The sequence below is a fragment of the Solanum stenotomum genome, chromosome 9, assembly GCF_019186545.1.
Source record: "Solanum stenotomum isolate F172 chromosome 9, ASM1918654v1, whole genome shotgun sequence".
Classification (NCBI taxonomy): Eukaryota; Viridiplantae; Streptophyta; class Magnoliopsida; order Solanales; family Solanaceae; genus Solanum; species Solanum stenotomum.
Window position 1 is genome coordinate 44,949,526 of NC_064290.1, and position 20,905 is coordinate 44,970,430.

General features: G+C 37.7%; 1 protein-coding gene across 2 annotated transcripts; it reads left to right on the forward strand.

The window, feature by feature from the left end:
* The first annotated feature begins 399 nt into the window (after positions 1–399).
* Positions 400–20,005, forward strand: LOC125875521 (protein TRANSPARENT TESTA 9-like). Of its 2 annotated transcripts, none has more exons than XM_049556503.1 (9): positions 400–511; positions 8,758–8,823; positions 16,397–16,534; positions 17,218–17,323; positions 17,412–17,483; positions 18,290–18,348; positions 18,510–18,669; positions 18,858–19,024; positions 19,378–20,005. In XM_049556503.1, the coding sequence occupies exons 1-9, from the start codon at positions 458–460 to the stop codon at positions 19,651–19,653; spliced, it is 1,098 nt and encodes a 365-aa protein (XP_049412460.1). In that variant the 5' UTR covers positions 400–457; the 3' UTR covers positions 19,654–20,005. The 2 variants fall into 2 exon arrangements, with proteins under 2 accessions (XP_049412460.1, XP_049412461.1); XM_049556504.1 differs by having other exon boundaries at positions 18,293–18,348.
* Positions 20,006–20,905: the final 900 nt, after the last annotated feature.

Consider the following 20,905-nt stretch of genomic DNA (forward strand, 5'->3'; position numbering starts at 1 on the left):
AATCCAGTTTAAGGAGATAGAACCAATAAGCTCCCAGGGCTTTGCTCTAGTGGTAAGAGCGCAATATGTGATGTGTAGATTAGGCGTATGACATGGGTTTGAACCCTGTCGCAGGGAAAAGGATGGTATTTAAGTGAAGAAGGTTAGAGGAGCGAATCCATTATTGAACCGCACGCCGCTGGCACTCAGAGATTTCCCGGTTGTTCAAAAACCAAAAAGCTGACCTAACTTACTGCTTAGCAGTTCGTCCAGTGGCTACATTTTGTATGTGCCTTCTTTAGCAAGTTCATCCTTATTTGTTTCTGTTCAATATGCCATGTTTTTCTTGTGGTAAAGAATGTATTGCTTGGTGACTTGATTGATAATTTTGTAAGTATAGTTCTTGCCTTGTTTGTGACTACAGGAAGCTTTGGTTGGTGAAGGATCTGCGGAAGAGCAACTTTTTTCCTCAGAAAATATGGTAAAGGATGGAATAGGTAGTGAAATGGATTGCTACTTCCAAAAGTTGAAGGTACTATTGCAGTATTGGTTCTCTTTCCCATCTTTTCTCATTTTCAATTTCTTGTATGTGTTGCTTTCCTTTAAATATGGAGAGTAACTATGAGTTAGCAGCCCATTGTGAATTCCAAATTCATCTTGCCCTTCTGGAGATGACAGATTAGACATTCTATTTAGTAGCAAATCTATCCTTTAAATCTTGACTTGGTAGTTTTACTATTGAAATCCTCCTAACTTATGAAACTGTTATTAGTTTTTGGAAGTTCCTTTTGGATAGTGATGTATGATACTTGTTAGAGTCCCACATCGGTGTGGAATGTGGTAACTTTTTTCCCTTATACGGTCTTGGACTCTTGGGCAATTTTAACCTCTTGAGCTAGTCTTCGTGGTTGAGTGAGGCCAAGGTCCATTTTCTCATCAATACTTATGAAAGAAAAGGAGTAAAGTGATATGTGATCTAAAGAAGCCGGCACTTGTCAGTTGTATTATAGGCTAGATAGCATTCACAAACTCATTTTTATTTCATGAACTGAAGTGATCTATTCATTGGGTGTGAGGGACTGTCATTTTTTTTTTGAGAAAAGTTAACTGGAGGGACTGTCATTTTTTCTTCCTTTAGCATTCAGTTTATCAGGGAAATACAGAAGCTTCCATAACAAAATTATGAATTTTTCCACATGAAATAAATAAGTTCAAACCATATAATGAGGAGATGTTGGTCCTTTTTTCTTATATAGGTACTTAGAAGGAAAGATATAGGAGAGCCTATGAGGGGTAGTAAATGATTTTGTACGGATTAGAGTCTAGTTTTTCTTTCTAGTCCAGTTTGATGTACCCATGAGGTTCATGTAGTAAAGATGTCCCAGGTGTTATTTGTAAAGAACTTAGTTGTAAGGAATAGGAGTGCCTTTCAGGGGGGATATTTTGCACAGATCAAGTGGTTTTTGTTTCCAGACAAGTTTTAAAGAACTCATGAGTGTCCTGTAGTTTCCTCGGGGATTAAACTAGTATCAATAACATTAAAAGAACACTTTCTTGATGACTCCTTTGGCAGGGCAGTCTTACATATGTTTTCTCAGGGATTAAATCATTATCAATAAAATGAATTATCACAATCTATGGAAGACAAGGAATATGTGGGAAATTATGTAGATTGAAAAGATATGGTGAGTTTTTGCACTTTCGATGCTTTCATTGCTGTGTGACTGAAGTATACTCTTGACCAAATGAAAAGATTACCTAAAGGGAATTGTCGAGAAAGACAAAATTATCCGATTGTTAATCAAAGGGCTTTAATCTGAGTGCCTAGTCCTTTTCGTTAGAGAATGTGAAATCTTTCTATTTCCCTTCTCCTCCTTAAGATGTTCATACAGATGGGGCATCCATATAATATGCCAGGGTAGCTCATCCACAATCCAGTTTGTACTTTGGAGTAGAAGGATTGATTGAGTTACAGAAGCTCAACTTTCTCTGAGAGCTAGTTGGCTGGCTAGTCTAGACAATATTGAAAAATGCCGGCGTATTTGGTTGGATTGTTTACTGTTGTTTTGAATGTGACTCAGCATATATTTTGCAGTAAAATAAATTGGAACTCGTAGAGCTTTGTAGTAAGATGCAACTATTCTAAGTAGAAGACATGCAATGTTCCTCATTCAATATTAAGAAGTGAAGAACAAGAGGAATCTTGGTACAGTTGGTTGGCTACCTACCTGAATTTTCACTTTGTTGGTGAGGGTTCAATTCCCCACCTTGTAATCCCCCTCCCCCATTCCCCCTTCTCCTACCCCCAAATTTGTTTTTTTTTTTTTTGAAAAAAGAAGAGGTGAAGAATAACAGACGTGACATAGGGTCTTCGGATTTTAATACATGGATTTCTGTCTTTTTTTTTTAAACTAAAAAAAAAAAGAAAAAAAAAGACTGTCTTCTATAAACAAAATCTTAAATTTTTGTAGGGAATAAAATTTCACGAGTAAGTTGTGAACTTTCAAGACCCAAATAGCCTAAGTTGCTCGGACTTGGGTGCGGGTGTATGATACGGGTGCGGATCTAGAGGTCAGATCCTATAAGATTCGGGGATATGGGATCATGTACGGATACAGGTGCGGGGATTCGCCTAAAAATAATTAAAATATCTAAAAATAGAGTTATAAAATCTAAATTATAAGATATTATATGGAGAACTTGAGGAGAAACATGAAAGGAGATTAAAGGAAAAGGAGTGACATAGAAATTTCTATATAAAAGGTATTCCATTTTCTTCAATTTCACCTTAGCCTTTGTATTGATTATAGGAGTCATTAAAATTGTTCAGACTTTTTTTTTTTGAGAATGGTACCTTTAAAATTGTTCAGACTTTCCCCATCGATTTTGGTCAAAGTACCCAAAATCCGTTGACCAAATTGAACACGGATCCCACACCCACACCCATGTCGTGTTGACAGGGGTGCGGCACCAAAAGTGAAGAGTCCGGGCAACTTAGCAAATAGCCATGTAGTTCTATGTTGGAACTCTGTTGTTTCATCTGTAAGCTATGCTTAGATATCTAGCAGTGTATTGACTCATGATATGTTAACGATTGAAATTTCTGGCCCTATTATTTCATAGTATCCATGTGTAAAATATTGTTTTAAGCAATAGGACTATTGACTCAAGCATTGGTGTACAACAAAAAATATGTTCCATCTTCCATGTGTGATATAGTTTGTTTTTTTGTCGTTAAAACTTAAAACTATCCAGGTTTGAGTTGGAATTGATGACATTAACTCTCAATGTAAAACTAAAACTTGAACATATATAGAAATTCCTTTAAGAATTCTAGTACGATTGAGATTTGGTTTTCAAATGTTTTATTACTGTGAGAAATATATACGAAAAATATTATTGAATTGTGTATCTAAATAGTTACATTGAGACCCTATTTATAGACACTACATTGGAATCCTTTTCCAGCTAGGATTCCTATTCTTATTCCTATTCCTATTCCTATTCCTATTTCTATTCTAAGTAGGAAATACTTATTTCTATTCTAACACTCCCCCTCAAGCTGGTGCATACAAATCATATGTACCTAGCTTGTTACAGATGTAATTAATACGAGGACATGTGAGGGACTTGGTGAAGATATCTGCAAGTTGATCATTTGACTTCACAAATTTCGTAACAATATCTCCAGAGAGTATCTTTTCTCTGACAAAGTGACAGTCAATCTCAATGTGCTTAGTCCTTTCATGAAACACTGGATTTGATGCGATATGAAGAGCCGCTTGATTATCACACACAAGTTCCATCTGATCAACTTTGCCAAATTTTAGTTCTCCCAGCAACTGTTTGATCCAAACTAGCTCACAAGTTGCTGTCGCCATTGCTCGATATTCTGATTCTGCACTAGATCGAGCAACCACATTCTGTTTCTTACTCTTCCACGACACCAAATTACCTCCTACTAAAACACAATATCCGGATGTCGAACGTCTGTCAGAGGGTGATCCTGCCCAATCAGCGTCTGTATATCCAATGATATGCTCATGGCCTTGATCCTCAAAGAGTAGTCCTTTACCGGGAGCTGACTTTATATATCGTAGAATACGAACAACTGCTTCCCAATGACTATCACAAGGGGAAGTCATAAACTGACTTACAACACTCACAGGAAAAGAGATGTCAGGTCTAGTCACTGTGAGATAATTCAACTTTCCAACAAGTCGTCTATACCTTTCAGGATTACTAAGTGGCTCCCCCTGTCCTGGAAGGAGTTTAACATTCGGATCCATAGGAGTGTCAACAGGTCTACATCCCATCATTCCTGTCTCCTCAAGAATGTCTAAGGCATACTTGCGTTGAGAAATAACAATACCTGATCTAGACTGAGCAACCTCAATACCTAGAAAATACTTCAATCTGCCAAGGTCTTTAGTTTGGAAGTGCTTAAAGAGATGTTGCTTCAAATCGGTGATACCATCTTGATCATTACCGGTGATAACAATATCATCAACGTAAACAACCAAATAGATACATCGACTTGGTGCAGAATGCCGATAAAACACAGAGTGATCAGCTCCACTACGAGTCATGCCAAACTCCTGAATTACTGTGCTGAACTTCCCGAACCAAGCTCGAGGAGACTGTTTTAGACCATAGAGTGACCTGCGCAATCGACATACAAGGCTACTAGACTCCCCCTGAGCAACAAAACCAGGTGGTTGCTCCATATAGACTTCTTCCTCAAGATCACCATGCAGAAAAGCATTCTTAATGTCCAACTGATGAAGAGGCCAATGACGAACGGCAGCCATAGATAGAAAAAGACGAACAGATGCAATTTTAGCCACAGGAGCGAAAGTGTCACTATAATCTAGCCCAAATATCTGAGTATACCCTTTGGCAACAAGGCGAGCCTTAAGTCGATCAACTTGACCGTCTGGACCAATTTTAACTGCATAAACCCAACGACAACCAACAGTAGATTTACCTGCAGGAAGGGAGACAAGCTCCCAAGTACCACTCTTATGTAAAGCAGACATCTCATCAACCATAGCCTGCCTCCATCCAGAATGAGAAAGTGCTTCACCTGTAGTCTTAGGAATGGAAATAGAGGACAAAGACGACACAAATGCATAATGGGGTGATGATAGACGATGATAACTTAAGAAGGTATAATGTGGGTTAGTATTTCGAGTGGATCGTATACCTTTTTGAAGTGCAAGCGGTTGGCTAGGAGGAGGCAAGTCCGCAGTAGGAGCAGGGTCTGGCGCATGACATGAATCATCTGGGACTAGGGTTGGACGTGGACGGCGATGATAAGTTAGTAGTGGTGGCACTACAACTGGAGATGTAGAAGTAACCGTAGATTCCTCAAAGGTTGGCACAGGTAAAACCTGAGGTATGGGTAAGACCATAGAGACATCGGGATGATCAGAAGATGTATAGTAAGGCTGAGACTCAAAAAATGTAACATCAGCGGACATAAGGTATCGATGAAGATCATGTGAATAACAACGATACCCTTTTTGGACTCGAGAGTAACCAAGAAAGACACATTTGAGGGCACGAGGAGCTAATTTATCTTTTCCTGGGGCTAAGTTATGAACAAAGCATGTGCTCCCAAAGACACGAAAAGGGATTGGATAGAGATGTGACTGAGGAAACAGTATGGAATGTGGAACCTGATTCTGAATAGAAGAAGAGGGCATTCTATTTATCAAATAACAAGACGTAAGAACTGCATCTCCCCAAAAACGCAGTGGAACATTGGATTCAAGGAGAAGAGTACGAGCGGTCTTTCTTTCGGCTACACCGTTTTGTTGAGGGGTGTATGGACAAGTAGTCTGGTGAATAATGCCTTGGTGAGTCATAAACTCCTGAAATTGGGAGGATAAGTATTCTAAGGCATTATCACTACGAAAAGTACGAATAGAAACACCAAACTGATTTTGTATTTCAGCAAAGAAATTTTTGAAAATAGAAAATAACTTAGAACGATCTTTCATTAAGAAAACCCAAGTACATTTTGAATAATCATCAATGAAACTAACAAAATAACGAAATCCTAAGGTGGAACTGACTCTACTAGGACCCCAAATATCAGAATGAACTAATAAAAAAATACTCTGAACGACCCTCAATACTACGAGAAAACGTAGCACGAGTGTGTTTCCCAAGTTGACACGACTCACAATCTAATGTGGATAAACTAGACAAACTAGGCACCATCTTTTGCAGTTTGGATAGACTTGGATGTCCCAAACGTTTGTGAATTAGATCTGGGGAATCTATAACGGAGCATGCTGCTAAGGAATTTGAAGAGGTAAGATAGTAAAGGCCTTGTGATTCATGTCCTGTTCCAATCATCTGTCTCGTACTGTGGTCCTGCATGAGAAAAAAATCATTGAAGAAAGTTATGCTACAACGTAGGGCATGTGTCAAACGACTAACAGATGCTAGATTAAAAGGAGAACCAGGGACATAAAGAACAGAGTCTAGGGTGACAGAAGATAGGGGTTTGGCTTTTCCAACCCCTTTTGGTTTTGTTTGGATCCCATTGGCTAAAGTAATAGCTGGAAGAGATTGTGAATAAACAATATCGGATAAAAGTGATTTTTTACCAGGGGTATGATCAGAAGCCCCAGAGTCCATGACCCATGTTCCAAGAGTACTAGATTGCGACACACAAGCAAAAGAATTACCCGCAACAGAGACATCAGGTTGTGCAACCGAAACTACTTGTGGAGACGTTTGCTTATTAGCACGATACTGAAGGAACTCATCATATTCTGTTTGAGCAATATGAGCATTATTGGATGGTTGATTAGGTTGAGCACCATATGCTACTGGTGGAGATGTCTGTTTACTTGCGCGATTTCGAAGGAACTCATTATATTCCTTTAGAACAATAGGATCATAACTGGGTGGTGGACCATGCAAAATATAACATATATCATGAGTGTGTCCAGGCTTATGACAATGACTACACTTGGATCAAGGTTTCCCAAAACGCCCTCCCCCTCACCGATTCTCCATAGATTGATATGTACGCTTTTTAAAGGTTTGAGATGCGAGAATGGATGAGTCAACAGTGGGTGATGAAACTACCTTGTGACTGGGAGGTGCCGCAAGACGAAGGAGACGAGAGAATAATTCATCGATTGTAGGAACTGTTGGGCTAGCTAAAATCTGATCACGTACAGGATCATGATCAGGAGGAATCCAGCAAGAGTAAGAACTAGAAACAATGTTTGTCTGTGTTCTTGTTGTTTTTCCACATTCGTAGTAACTGGCATCAATGTGTCAAATTCCTCCATGACTGCTTGTACCTGTCCCAAGTAAGTAGACATAGCGGATTCTTGTTTCTTTAAGTTGGTCAATCGAGATATCACATCATAGAATCAAGATATGTCATTAGTGTATAAAGCACGAGCCTTTTCCCAAACTGTATAACACGTCTGGGATGGGCGAAACAAGGGCATCAACTTGGAATCAATAGAATGCCATAGGAGACTACATATTTGAGCATCTACTTTCTCCCATTGTGCTTTGGCTTTTGCATCTTCCTCACTAGTCTTTGCCTTTACATCTACCACATAAGCTTTGTTCGTTAAGTGATCTTGGACACCTTGACCCTTGCACCACAGCTCAACCGAGGAAGCCCAAGATAAATAGTTTGAACTTCCCAATAAAAGTTTTGAAGTGATTATAGGGCTAGAACTTCCAATCCCCATATTTTTAGAACCAAAAACATCACACCCAAAAGACATTATGCTAAATTTGTCTTGGAAATAAAAAAAAAACTTGATTATTGAGATCTGATTGTCGGAAAATTCAAATCTCGAAGAAAAGTCGCCGGAAACTGCCTGGAAATAGCCGGAACCCTAATTCTGGCGATCGGATCTGGTCAAAAACAGTATGGGCCTGGTCGGAATGGCTGGACGACCCCAACTGTCAAAAAAATTCTCAAAAAATATGATTAGAAAAGCCCTCACGCGCCGGCGCGTGAGCCAGATCTCGCCGGAAACTACCACCTCCGATCGGCGCGTGAGAGCGCGTGGGTGATGTCTTCCTGTGGTTTTGGCTGGGGTTTGGTCGCGGGGTCTTTCCGAGCCTCGTGGTGGTGTTGGTTTTCGCACAACACCTACAGAAAGAAAAAAGAATAACAAAATCAGACCCAACAGTCACAGGAAATTGACATAGACATACGGTGACTTGTTTGTTCTCACCAATGCTCTGATACCATGTGAGAAATATATATACGAAAAATATTATTGAATTGTGTATCTAAATAGTTACATTGAGACCCAATTTATAGACGCTACATTGGAATCCTTTTCCAACTAGGATTCCTATTCCTATTTCTATTCTAAGTAGGAAATACTTATTTCTATTCTAACAATTACAACTGAAGAATTATGATCAAAGTTATGACGATTAACCTCAAATAGGAGTTCATCACATAAACTGGGACAAAGTATTTTGCACTTATTAATTAAGTATATATCATAATACCTAAGCTATTTTAGTCGATGTTTGTTGGACTCTCTAAAAGTGCTGCCGCACCCGTGCCAATTGCTCTGAAAATGCACTAGGAAGACATTATTAGTCGCTTCTGAAAATGCTCTGTAAATCTCCAAACATAGATTTTAGTCGCTTCTTGCTTGTGTTGTCTGAGTAGGAAGACATTAAAAAAGAAATAAGCTCTAATGTTTGTCTGGCATGGTGATGTCATAAAAGCTACCATGTCTAATTGTATTTAGTTTGATGTTATGACAGGAGAAATACGGATTGCTATGCGTGTGCAAGGAAGTTACAGTGACTCCTCATAGACAGAGATTTCAAGTATGTATTTTGTCCAATGGACTATCATGTGTTATCTTTTATGGTCACGTGATGTTTTGATAATCTCCCAGCATTTGACATAGAATCCCATGCTAAACCCATCTGGCCTAGGAGCTTTATCAATAGTACAAAGTTTAAAGCTATCGAGAACTTCCTGTTCTCCAAAGGTTCTTTGGAGCCGTTCCTTTTCAAGTTAAGTGATTTGGGTGCCCCCCAATTAAATTGAAATCTGGCCTCAATGCCTCTGATTCTGTGTACAGTTATTGATAGAACCTTATTATCTCTCCCTTGATAACTCTATGTCCTCCAAAGATGCTCCATCATTACAAGTTGATCAATGTTGTCCTCTTTGTGTGCATCTGTTGTGCTTTAGCCATAAAGCTCTGGACCTTTATCTCCGGTGAATTTCTGCACATTTACTACTTCAAATTTTGTAGAGAGATTTGCTGTCAATGCTACTTACTCTTCATTCAAGTTCCTCTGTTGCTGGATTATGTCCAGTTAGGGGTGGCAATTGAGGTAGGGTGGAGCAGGGCACACCCTTAATGGGGAGGGGCAGGGGAAACTTTAAATGGGTCAGGACAGGGCAAGGTCCGAAAGTGGGGGATGAGATAGCTAGAGCCTAGAGGAGAAGAATTCGTGAAGAAAGCTGGAAAAAAATCATCGGTTGGAGACTTTTCGGCTCCTAATACGATGACACTGCAGTTTAAGTATTAGTTGGAATTTTTATTCCATTTCTTAGTTTTATTATATAGTAACAGTCACTTGAAATTAATGGAGTAATATTTTTTGAATTTTGTTGTTTTGTAAGTTAGTGAGTAATTAAAAGTAGTAATTTAAGGTTTGATTTGATATCTTTCTACATTTTAATTGTGACAGAATAACAATTGTGCTACATGCACAAAAAATGCCCGAATTTCATGTTAATTTCTTCAATTCCAGCTAGCAGTTACCAGTCCATCCGAATTTCCCATAATTTACGAAGGTTGAGTGCAGCTAAAAATTCATGTAATGGGTTTGGGTTTAGCTTGGTCTTGCATTGTTGTTGTAAGTGGGGCGGGGCTGGGCAATTTTTTTATAAATGCTAAACAGGGTAGGTTAGGGCAGGTCAAAATGTTAATAGGGCGATGCTTGCCCCACCCCGCCCTATTGACATCCCTATTTCCAGTTCTGAAATCTGACTTAGAATGTTGGTTCTTCTTAAATTCCAAATTCCCTTAGTTGCCGAATTCCACTCTTTCAGCTTTACTTTCAGGGCTTTCAGTTTGCTTGTCTGAATGAAGTCTCGACTGCCTTCTGCTTCAAAGGAGTTCCACCAGCTTTTTACCTGGGTATTAAAACCTTCCATTCCCATCCACTAATTTTCCAAATTTGAAATGGGACTTTGTGGAGTCCCAGTTCTCACATATCAGAGTTGTTGGCCAATGACCTGAGATAACCCTTGGCGAGATACTGTTTAATGTTTTTAATTCGTCATCCCATTGAGGCAAGAGAGAAGCAATTGAGAAGGTGGATAGAGATATAGTTCCTACGACTCCAACAGAAAAGATCCCAAGAGAACTCAAGAAACAGGAACCAACTAGTAACTTCGTGAGCTATGGTACAAGAAGTAAGGGGGGGGGGGGGGTTGGTTGTTTCTTAGATGTCTTAAATGAAAGTTAACATAGTTTCATGCATTGTAAGGGAACTCAATGATCCAATGAAGAGGCTACTGATCAAAAACATGATGAATAATTGGAGGACAGACGTGTATTGTTTTCAGGAATAAAAAATTAATGGAGATTTAAGAGGGGTGATGATAAAAGAGATATGGGCAAATAGGAGGGTCAAATATGCACAATTAGAGGCATGTGGAACAAGAGGGTTATTATCTTATGGGATAGCAACATTTGGGAGGGTGAAGTTTGTGAAGTAGGGGCTTACAGCTTACTGTATCATGTGTAAGAAGTTTGTTTAGTGGACCTTGGGTGGTGGCTGGGGATTTCAATGTATTAAGGTACCCATCAGAAAAGAAGAACTGCAAGAAATTGAACAAGGCGATGGAAGATTTCTCCGATTTTATAGAGGATATGGAACTACAAGATTTACCACTGATAGGTGGTAGTTTCACATGGAGGAAAGGGGACAGACAAGATATTGCAGCAAGAATAGACAGATTCTTGATTTCTGAGGAATGAGAAGTTTCCTTTAGGAAGATTAAACAATCAATCTTACCTAGAGATATATCTGACCATAATCCATTGTTGTTGGAATGTGGCAACTGGGAGAAACAAACATCTTATTTCAAGTTTGAGAACTGGTGGCTACACTCAAGACTTTAATGAAAGAATTAAAGATTGGTGGAATTCTGCAACTTATGTGGGAACACTAGACTATATACTAGCTTGTAAGTTGAAGGTACTGAAAGCTGAAAGAATGGGGCAAAACACTTCATGGCTATCTTGGTATGCAGAAACAATGCACTCTCAACCAACTAGCTGATCTAGATTTGATTCAAGATTAAAGAACTTTATTTGAAGATGAGTCCTACTTGAGAGCGGTATTGACAGTGGAGTTGGAGGAGATTGCCAAGAGGGAGGAAGTGGCTTGGAGGCAAAGATCTAGGGCCCTTAAGGAAGGGGACAAGAATTCAAACTATTTCCATAGGATTGCTAACTGTCACAAGAGGTACAACAACATTGACAAATTGATCATGAATGGAGCTAATGTTACTGAACCAGCTGGGATCAAAGATGGAATAATTAGATTCTACCAGAAAGGCAGAAACTATATAGAGAGTCAAAAGTATGGAGACCTCAATTCAATCATAGATTCTAACTCATGATCAGTGCAGGATAATATTGCATTGCAAGGCCAATTTGAAGAGCAGGAAATAAAAAACTGTGTGTTCTCATGTGCAAGAGATAAAGCACCAAGGCCCATATGGTTTCTCAATGGCCTTCTATATAGGGAAGTGATTAAGGAGGAAGTGGTAGCTGCCATCTAGAACCTCGAGGGCTATTTTGAGAGAAGTTTTAATGCCACTTTTATAGCCCTGATTCCTAAGAAAGCGGGAGCATCTGAATTGAAAGATTTCAGGCCAATTAGCCTAATTGGGAGCTTCTACAAAATCATCTCAAAGATCCTAACAGAATGCCAAAGTTGGTAGATGATCAACAAATGGCCTTCATTAAGGGTAGACAAATTATAGATGCCATTTTGGTGGCCAATGAATGTGTAGATGTGAGAACCATATCCAAAGACCCAGGAATTCTTTGCAAGCTAGACATAGAGAAAGCTTATCATCACTTGAACTGGGAATATTTGTGGAGCACACTTAGGAGGATGGGGTTTGACAACACCTAGATAAAATGGATGAGGTTTTGTATGACCACAGTGAAGTTCTCACCATCTGGCTGGTTTGATCAATGGCTCATCATCTGGCTTCTTTTCCTCTGAGAGAGGATTGAGACATAGAGACCCCTTTCTCCGTTTCTCATCCTAGCTATGAGAGGTCTAAGTGATATGCTGAAGATTGCTTAGGTTAATAACAAAATTAGGGGCTCCAAAGTGAGTGAGGGGGATTCACTAGGAGTGTCTATCTCCCACCTACAATATGCTGATGACACAGTAGTATTTTGTGATGCAGAGAGTGAACATGATTGCATATCAATTGGGGGAAAAAGCTTTATCTATCCTGTGAATGAAGTACCACAGATCAGCCCCCTGGCAAACATATTAGGTGGCAAGATAGGGCAACTTCCCACCTCCTATCTTGGCATGCCTTTGGGAGCTAAGAGTAAATCTTTGAGCATCTGAACTCTGGTGGAAAAATGTGAAAAAAAAGTTGGTTAACTAGAGAAGGCAATAGTCAATACTTATCCTTGGGTGGTAGAGTCACACTTATCAACAATGTTCTTGATGCCATGCCGACCTATATGATGCCCCTCTTTCCTATTCCTGAAGAAATTTTCTTTCGCAAGGTAATGGTGAAGGGGAAAAGAAATTTCATTTGGTTAAGTGGGATGCTTTTATTTCCAACAAAAAAGAGGGAGGTCTGGGAATTAAGGATTTGAAAGCCCACAATAAGAGCCTTCTGCTAAAATGGCTCTGGAGACTAGCAACAGATGATCAGAGCTTATAGCTTATGGAAGGACATTATCTTTTCAAGATATGGAAAGGAAGGACCATGGACTACTAAGGAGGTTAATATTCCTTATGGTGTGGGTCTTGGAGAACTATTAGAAATCAGTGGCCAAGAATGTGGAGTAACTCTGTGATTAATGTGGGATATGGGAGGAAAACCTTGTTCTGTAATGATGTATGGATGGGACAAACACCTTTGAAATGACAGTTCCCAGACATTTATATTCCCAAAATCAGCAGAAAATGGCCACAATTTTAGAAGTTAGAAATGAACACTAATGGAGCCTGATTTTCAGAAGGTTCCTCAATGACTGGGAAGTGGAGAGAATGACTTTGTTCTACAATACCTTGGAACAAGCCAAGAACCTCACTTCTGAGGAAGACAAATTAATATGAAAGCTGGAGAAACATGGCAAGTTCAAAGTGAAATCAACCTACAAATTACTAGACATTTCAACGGAAACCAAGGAGTTGTGGCCTTGGAAGATGATCTGGAAAGGGAAGATACCACATAAGGTGACTTGCTTCACATGGTTGTTGCAAGACAATCTGTAGATACCACATAAGGTGACTTGCTTCACATGGTTGTTGCAAGACAATCTGTTTTGACTCATGATAACTTAATGAAAAAAGGAAAGGACTTATGCCCCAGATGCTTTATTTTGTGAATCTGAGACAGAATAAATCATCTTTTTTTGCATTATAAAGATATCGAGAAACTATGGAAGTATTTCATTAACTTGAGAGGTATCACATGGACCATGCCTAGAAATACTGCAGAAGTCCTAGCATGTTGGTATAGAGATGGAAATCAGCCAAGACACAAGGAGAGATGGAAGATTGTCCCTGCCTGCATCTGGTGGACAATATGGAGTGTGAGAAATCAGAGATGTTTTGAGAACAAGAGTATCCCTTTCCAAAGCATTAAAATGAACTGTTTAGTGACCTTTTACTTTTGGTGTATCCATACTATTCCCAAGGATACCCTTTGTGGTGGCCCAGTGGTTTGAGCTTGGGACTTCCATGTTGGAGGTCTCAAGTTCGAAACCCCTTGCCAGCGAAAGCAAGGGGTTTGCCTTCTGCGTCGAGCTCGTCGCATCAGGCTTGCCTAGAGCGGGTTACCTCTCCTATGTGGTTTGCGAGCTATTGCATAGGAGCGGGGGTTTTACCTTGTGTGCACCCAAAGGGTAGCGGCTGCGGGTTTCCCTTGTCATAAAAAAAAAAAAAAACTATTCCCAAGGATCCGGGGGACATCACCCTATGCTTAGATAGTTTATGAGGGAGATAGTTGTTTAGATTCTTTTTGACAAATCCTCTATACTTTTGATGTAATTACTACATGAGTTCACTATTGGTGTACTTCTCTGGTTATAATACCAGTTAACTATCTCAAAAAAAATAAAATTCCTCATCCCATTTGGGTAAAGATGAGAAATCTATCCAGTCTGGATAAAAGAAGCTTTGACAGTTGTGTGTACCTTTGTACTCAAAATTCCAAACAAGTAGAAATAAGAATTTTTTTGGGGAATCACCCTGTACTGGTCTTTTGGATGAAAGAAAGAAATTTTCTGGATTGACATTTATAAGAATAGAGAACCTTTAAGTGGAAATGTGGTGGTAGTATTCAACTTCATATTGTCAATATTCATGTTTTTGAGTTAGCTTTTAGTAGGTAATTTGCTCCCTTGGTGACCCAAACCCACAATCTTAAGGTTAGAAGATGGAGGTGCTTTCCATTTGAGCTTGTCAACATGTCCTTGAGTTGACTTATTTTATTCTTCTTGAGTTGTCTCGAATTACTTACGGAGTAAGAGGGATTCAATAGATTTTTCATTCAATTGGTCTGTTTGTCTACAATGCCCATTGCTTTCATAAACTTTTTAGTAGATTTGATGATATGCCTTTCTAATTCCAGTTCTCTAATCACTTGGGCTTCCTTCCGCCTCATCCTAGAATCCAGGCATTCATTAGCTAAAAGAACTACATCTATTATTTATCTCCCTTAGCAAAGCATTGTAGCTTGGCAATAATATTGTAGATTCTTCCTAGTAAGCTAATTAGCCTGTAATTTAATTTCTTTGCTTTCTTCTGTTTAATTCTTAAAGTTGTAAAGGTAGCAGCAGTAAAGCTCCTTTCAGAGCTCTCTTTATGATGAAGATTCTTAAAGTTTTGGATCACATTGTTTTCAAAATTAGCCAGTGTTTCTGATTAAATGCCATAAAATCATTGGGGATATGTCTCCACTATTTTTTGGGTTAAATATTACTCCATCCATCCCATTTATGAACTGGGTGCATAATTCAAGAAAGAAAGAAAGACTATTGAAGTTTGTAGTTTAAAAACAAGCCAGAGATATTTGTGTGGCCCTAAATCATTTCATTAAGGGTAAAATGAGAACTTCAAAATTAAATTGTCTTATAATATAAAAACATAACATTCGTTTTTTGATAGACTAAAAAGGAAAGCATGACTCATAAAACAGGACAAATAGAGTAGTACACAAGTGGTGTTTTCTAGTAGAGAATCGAACATGTTTCTCTAGTATTTTCTGGAAAAATACTTGAAGAATTTTGTCCTTTTGTCAGTTTCTCAAACCTTATGGTTTTTTTCCTCTTTTATTATTGTTTTTTTGACAAAACCAAAATTTGAAAATATTTACAGCTTTGTTGTAAATTTGGAAGAATTTTTTCAATTCTTGGAAAACGTATGTAGCTTTTCAATTTTCAAAGGTAGTTGAAAGTTTTTCTCCAAAGTTCGGAGAGAGTTATTGTTTTGTTCCCAAATATTTGCAAACAAAATAAGCTTTAAACCTTATTCCCCCCAAAAGGCCATAGTTTGATATTATGAAAAGTTGAGGGATTGTCTACAACCATAGCAAAAATTAGCCATTTAATACGTGAAGTCCACATAAAACTCTACACATAATTTAAGCATCTTGGATTATCCTTGGAACTTATTATCAGTCATCAGGTATGAAACAAATTTCCTACAAATGATGGACCCATCTGAAAACGACTTTGTTATCTTATATAATGATTTCGCTTATTGTATCATCTTCCCTTTTTGTTGATGAACATTAACCTGACACCAAAATAGAAGGCTGTACAGTATTTTTTTTAATCAACGAATTTGGCCTTTTGGGCAGCTTTTATTTATCAAGAAAACCTGTACAGTTGATTTAGGCTGTATAATATTTAAGAAATTCCTAGATTCCAGTTTAGGCTTGTCATCATATGGCAAGAAAAAGAGAGTTGTGTTAAATTCAAGGTGCTACTTAAATATTTCTAGTGCTTAAAATTCATTAAGTAAGAGCTTTACAGGGACACAAATTTCAGTCTTTAGTATTGATGATTTAGTTACAGTTCTATTAGTAGCTCCTTGTTATTGGTCTTGTATTAATTTAGTTTAAGATTGAAAATATCATCAAATAAGTGAACTTCTTTTATAGGTACTCGATGCATTGGTCAGTCTATTCTGCAGGTCAAATATCTCTGCAGAAACATTGTGGGATGGTGGTTGGCTTTTGCGCCAGTTGCTTCCATACAGTAAGGCGGATTTTAGAAGTCATCATCTTGAATTATTGAAAGTAAGTTGTTTCTGCAAACAACTAGAAACTTACCTCTTGTACTTTTTCCTTTATTTTATCTATGTTGGTTGAATTTTTTATCTAATTGTGTCAGCAGTAGTTGGTGCGACAAAGGCTTATAGCATTAAAGATTGCACTAAGCAAGTTTTTTGAAATTATGAGGATTATGCCTCGATCACCCTACTCCCTTGGTCCCATTTTATGTGATACTTTCCCTTTTACTCTAAAGGACATTTTTATCTTTGAAACTGCTCAATTTTTATTTCCATTTATGCTTAAGGACATGACTTGTTGGGACCCTCACCATCACTCATTTACTATTGAATGACTTGTGGAACTCCCTTCATCACTTATTTAAAAGAATACTTATGGTGCTTTGCATATATTTGGTTAAAATTCTCTTTCATCGCTTAAACTACATGCAAGTCAACACCGTATAAATTGGATGGAGAAAGTAAGAATTATATCTTGTTGGACTTAAAATGCAAGTCAACACTGTATAAATTGGATGGAGAAAGTAAGAATTATATCTTGTTGGACTTAAAATTTTCGAAGAGTCTTCATAGGAGGGTTGCTTCTTTCGTTCTCTTTTCCAGATGATAAAAACAAATTCAACTTTAATTGTAATAGTCATTTCTTGGTTAACCTGTTGTTAATGAGGTGAGTGTTTGTAATGTGTGAAGGATACATTCCACAATTGTACTAGCTGTATTCTTGATGAAACAAAAGGAAGTTGGCCTGATCTGCTAATTATGGTACTATGTGATGAGTGGAGGAAGTGCAAAAGAAGTATGTTATGCCCATACTTCCCCTTATTAAATGTGTCCGTTAGTTCCTTTTAGATGATAAATTAATGTGAAGAGCATGTCACTTGCAGCTATTGAAGCTTCTTCTCCAAGGAAAGATCCTAAATCAATGCTTTTGCCAGCACACAAGTCCCTTTCTGAAGGTATGATTGTTCCTCTCTTCCCTTCTTGAACTCTTGGCTTTAATTACCTTAAGGTTATGAAAAAGAGAAAAAGCCCAAAATAGTCCCTTATCTTTGGGTTAAGACTCAAAGTCATCCTTGAATTTTTACATGGAACACTAATAGTCCCTCATATTTGCAAATTGGTGCACTTTTGGTCCTTCCTCAAACTTTTGCCTATTTTTAACATTGATTTTATCCACAATTTATGTATGGAATGTTTAATCTTCTTTTTATTTATTTAGTGGAAATTATATCCCCATGTGAGAGAAGGTGAGAAGAACACCTTGTTTTATTTAGTAGAAATATTACTGCAGCTAAAATCGAGAGGTTTATCACATTGATTTCATGTGTAATAATACAAAATTTTCTTTTCTTGCAACGTCATATGTCAAGGTGTTCTTAGTTTAGTTGCAATTATATTTCTACCGAACAGAACAAGGTGTTCTTCATCACCTTCTCTTACATGGAGTTATTATTTCTACTAAATATATAAAAAGATGATTGAACATTCCATATATAAAATCATGGACAAAATCAACATTAAAAAATAAGCAAAAATTTGGGGGAGACCAAATATACACCAATATTGCATACACGAGGGACTAGTAGTGCTCCATGTGATAACTCAAGGGTGACTTTTGAGTCTTAACCCATAGATAAGGGACTATTTTGGGCTTTTTCTCTATGAAAAGTAACTTCTAATTATTTACAGTCTACTGCACATCTGATTGGCATCTTCCGACTCTTCTGCTTTTAATTTTGTTGTACTGTTTTTTCCATGACAGAAGTTGCTTCTGGGGAATCATCTTTTGCTGCTGGTGAACGATTGTTCGAGATTGTCAAGGTTGTCCTGCATCTTATCAGACATGAATGCTGATATTTAATGAATATTTGTGGCTTCCAAATGCTTGAGATGGAAAACTAGTGTCCACTGGGAATCTCCAATAATTAATAAACTCGGCTTTAAATTGATATCCTGCTAATCTTTGTTTTGATAATCTACAGGTGTTTGTACTACTTCATCAGCTTCATATTTTTTCAGAAGGAAAATTATTGCCCGATCAACCTCCTATACATCCTACAGTTGATGTCATGGAAACATCCCGAGCAAAAAGGGCTGGCATTGACAGTTTGGGTCCAAAACAAAGCGCTGAATTAAGTCTTGGTCAGTTTCTGTTTTTTGTTCTTCCTATATTCTTCTTTACAGCATTTCTGAACCTCAAAAAAGAAGAAAAGAATTCATAACCTCCCAATGCCACACCAAATACTAGACCAAATGGTATTGACATAATCTGCTCTATGAAGGAACCTATTGTCAACGTTCTAAACCTGCTTTGCTCTGTTGTTCTGTAGTTGATGCGGTTCCTTGTAGAATTGCATTTGAGAGGGGCAAAGAACGTCATTTCCACTTTCTAGCCATCACTATAGGACCCTCTGGATGGCTTATCCTTGCTGATGAATTACCTGTGAGGCCAAGCTTTGGTGTGGTTCGTGTTGTTGCACCTCTGGGTGGTTGCAATGTAAGTATACCTTTTTTTGGGCTAATACTGCTATCCATTTTTTTAATAAGCTATGTCCTGTTTTATTAGGTAGATTTTGTATTAAAAATGACTAGGCTGCTTTAGATAAAACTCAGACCTTGCATTGAGTAGCTTTAGAAGAACTACCAAATAGAAAGCAAACAACCTACTCGAAATGAACCTGAAAATTTGACCTTGCAATGGTATCCCTAATGCCAGTGATCTTTTGAAATGGAAATCTCACTAATTACTACTTCCCAATCGGTGCTAGACTGGAATATTCTTTGAAGAAAAAATTGGTAGTTATAATCTATTTGGTCTATGGTTGTCATTTTCTTGCTTTCCCACTTCAGCCCAGAATTGACGAGAAGCACATGAGATGGTTACACCTTCGAATACGTCCATCCTCTTTCCCTTGCATAGATGGTGCAAAGCATACAGCCCATCCTAAAGTCAAGTCAAAAGCTTTGGTCGATGGGCGGTGGACTCTGGCTTTTCGAGATGAAGATTCTTGCAAAGCTGCTTTTTCTATGATTGTTGAAGAGCTCAAGTTACTGAGTAGTGAGGTTGAGAGAAGAATAAAACCTATGCTTGTCATTGAAAGAAATATTGACACTTCAACAAAATAGATTCAGGTGTCATGAGAGTACGTCTACAAGAATATGACCATATAGGGATTTTTGAGATTTTCACCAGTTTGATATTTCATTTTCTCTTTCTCTCTCTACCCCAATATCATTTTACAGCAGGTGGTGGAGATAATATTAAAGCTTTACCACCCTTTTGTACATGTTAAAGGAAGCCCTAGGTGTCTGTAAATTAGAGTATGTGATAGTGCCCATTCTTGTATATTAGGTTACTTTTATCATTTCTGATTTATTAACTTCACTATTATGTATGGTCAATTTTTTAGTTCTTTGAATCCTCCTTCCTCACATATGTAAAGATGTTGTAGCAACTCTGCAAAATGTAAAAGTTGTGTTGTGAGCGAGCTTCTGTTTTCACCAAGTTAGCTCAGTTTTCAGATGCTGCAAGTATGTTAAAAATTGGAGTTGCGTGCATTTATGTATCTGTCAGTGTTTCATTCTATTGCAGCAAGTGTTTCATCTGTATATTCTAATGTGATCAAATTATTTCTATAGTTTTTTTTATCTGTTTTACTTTTTAGCTGTTGAAAATCGATATAAACATTTACATGCATCAAACTAAATGAAGAGCCAATTGCAGCATTAGTCAAATTCATCATTCAGAAAGATGGTATGCAGTGAAGAATACACTACGTAATCATAAGATACCTATATAAAGGAAATTTTACACGGAACGGAACCTTGATATCAACCGGTACTCATCTTTTTAAACGTTTTTGGGTATTTAGTTTTAAAGTTGGGCCTAATTATGTACGTTTTTTTTTGTTTCATTCAATGTCTGCGGTATTGTTTCCACAAATCTCATCAAAAAGGGTTTACATGACTGCTAGGTTTGGACAAAGATGTAGTATAAGAAGACCTTTATTAATAAAGATAACTTAACCCCTTAATGGGTATGGCTAGCGATGGAAATGGGGTTGGGCAGGTTTTGTCAAACCCACAAAATTCTCAATTCGCTCTGCCTCGTCTTACATAGCATTTTTTCTATTCTCAACCTGCTTGGCTACAGCCTAATAAATCCGCTCTGTCCCACTTAAGTTTTTTTTCTTACTTTATTACTTACGTATACAAATATTTTAAAGTTTTATAAAGTACTATTGAATAATTTAACAGTTGATTTAAAACTATTTTAGTAGGGTTTTAGCTAGCAAAATTGATGAAATATAATTTTAGATAGTAAAGTCATGGACAATTTTTTTTAAAAAAGTTTTTACCATTAACAGAGGTTTAATCA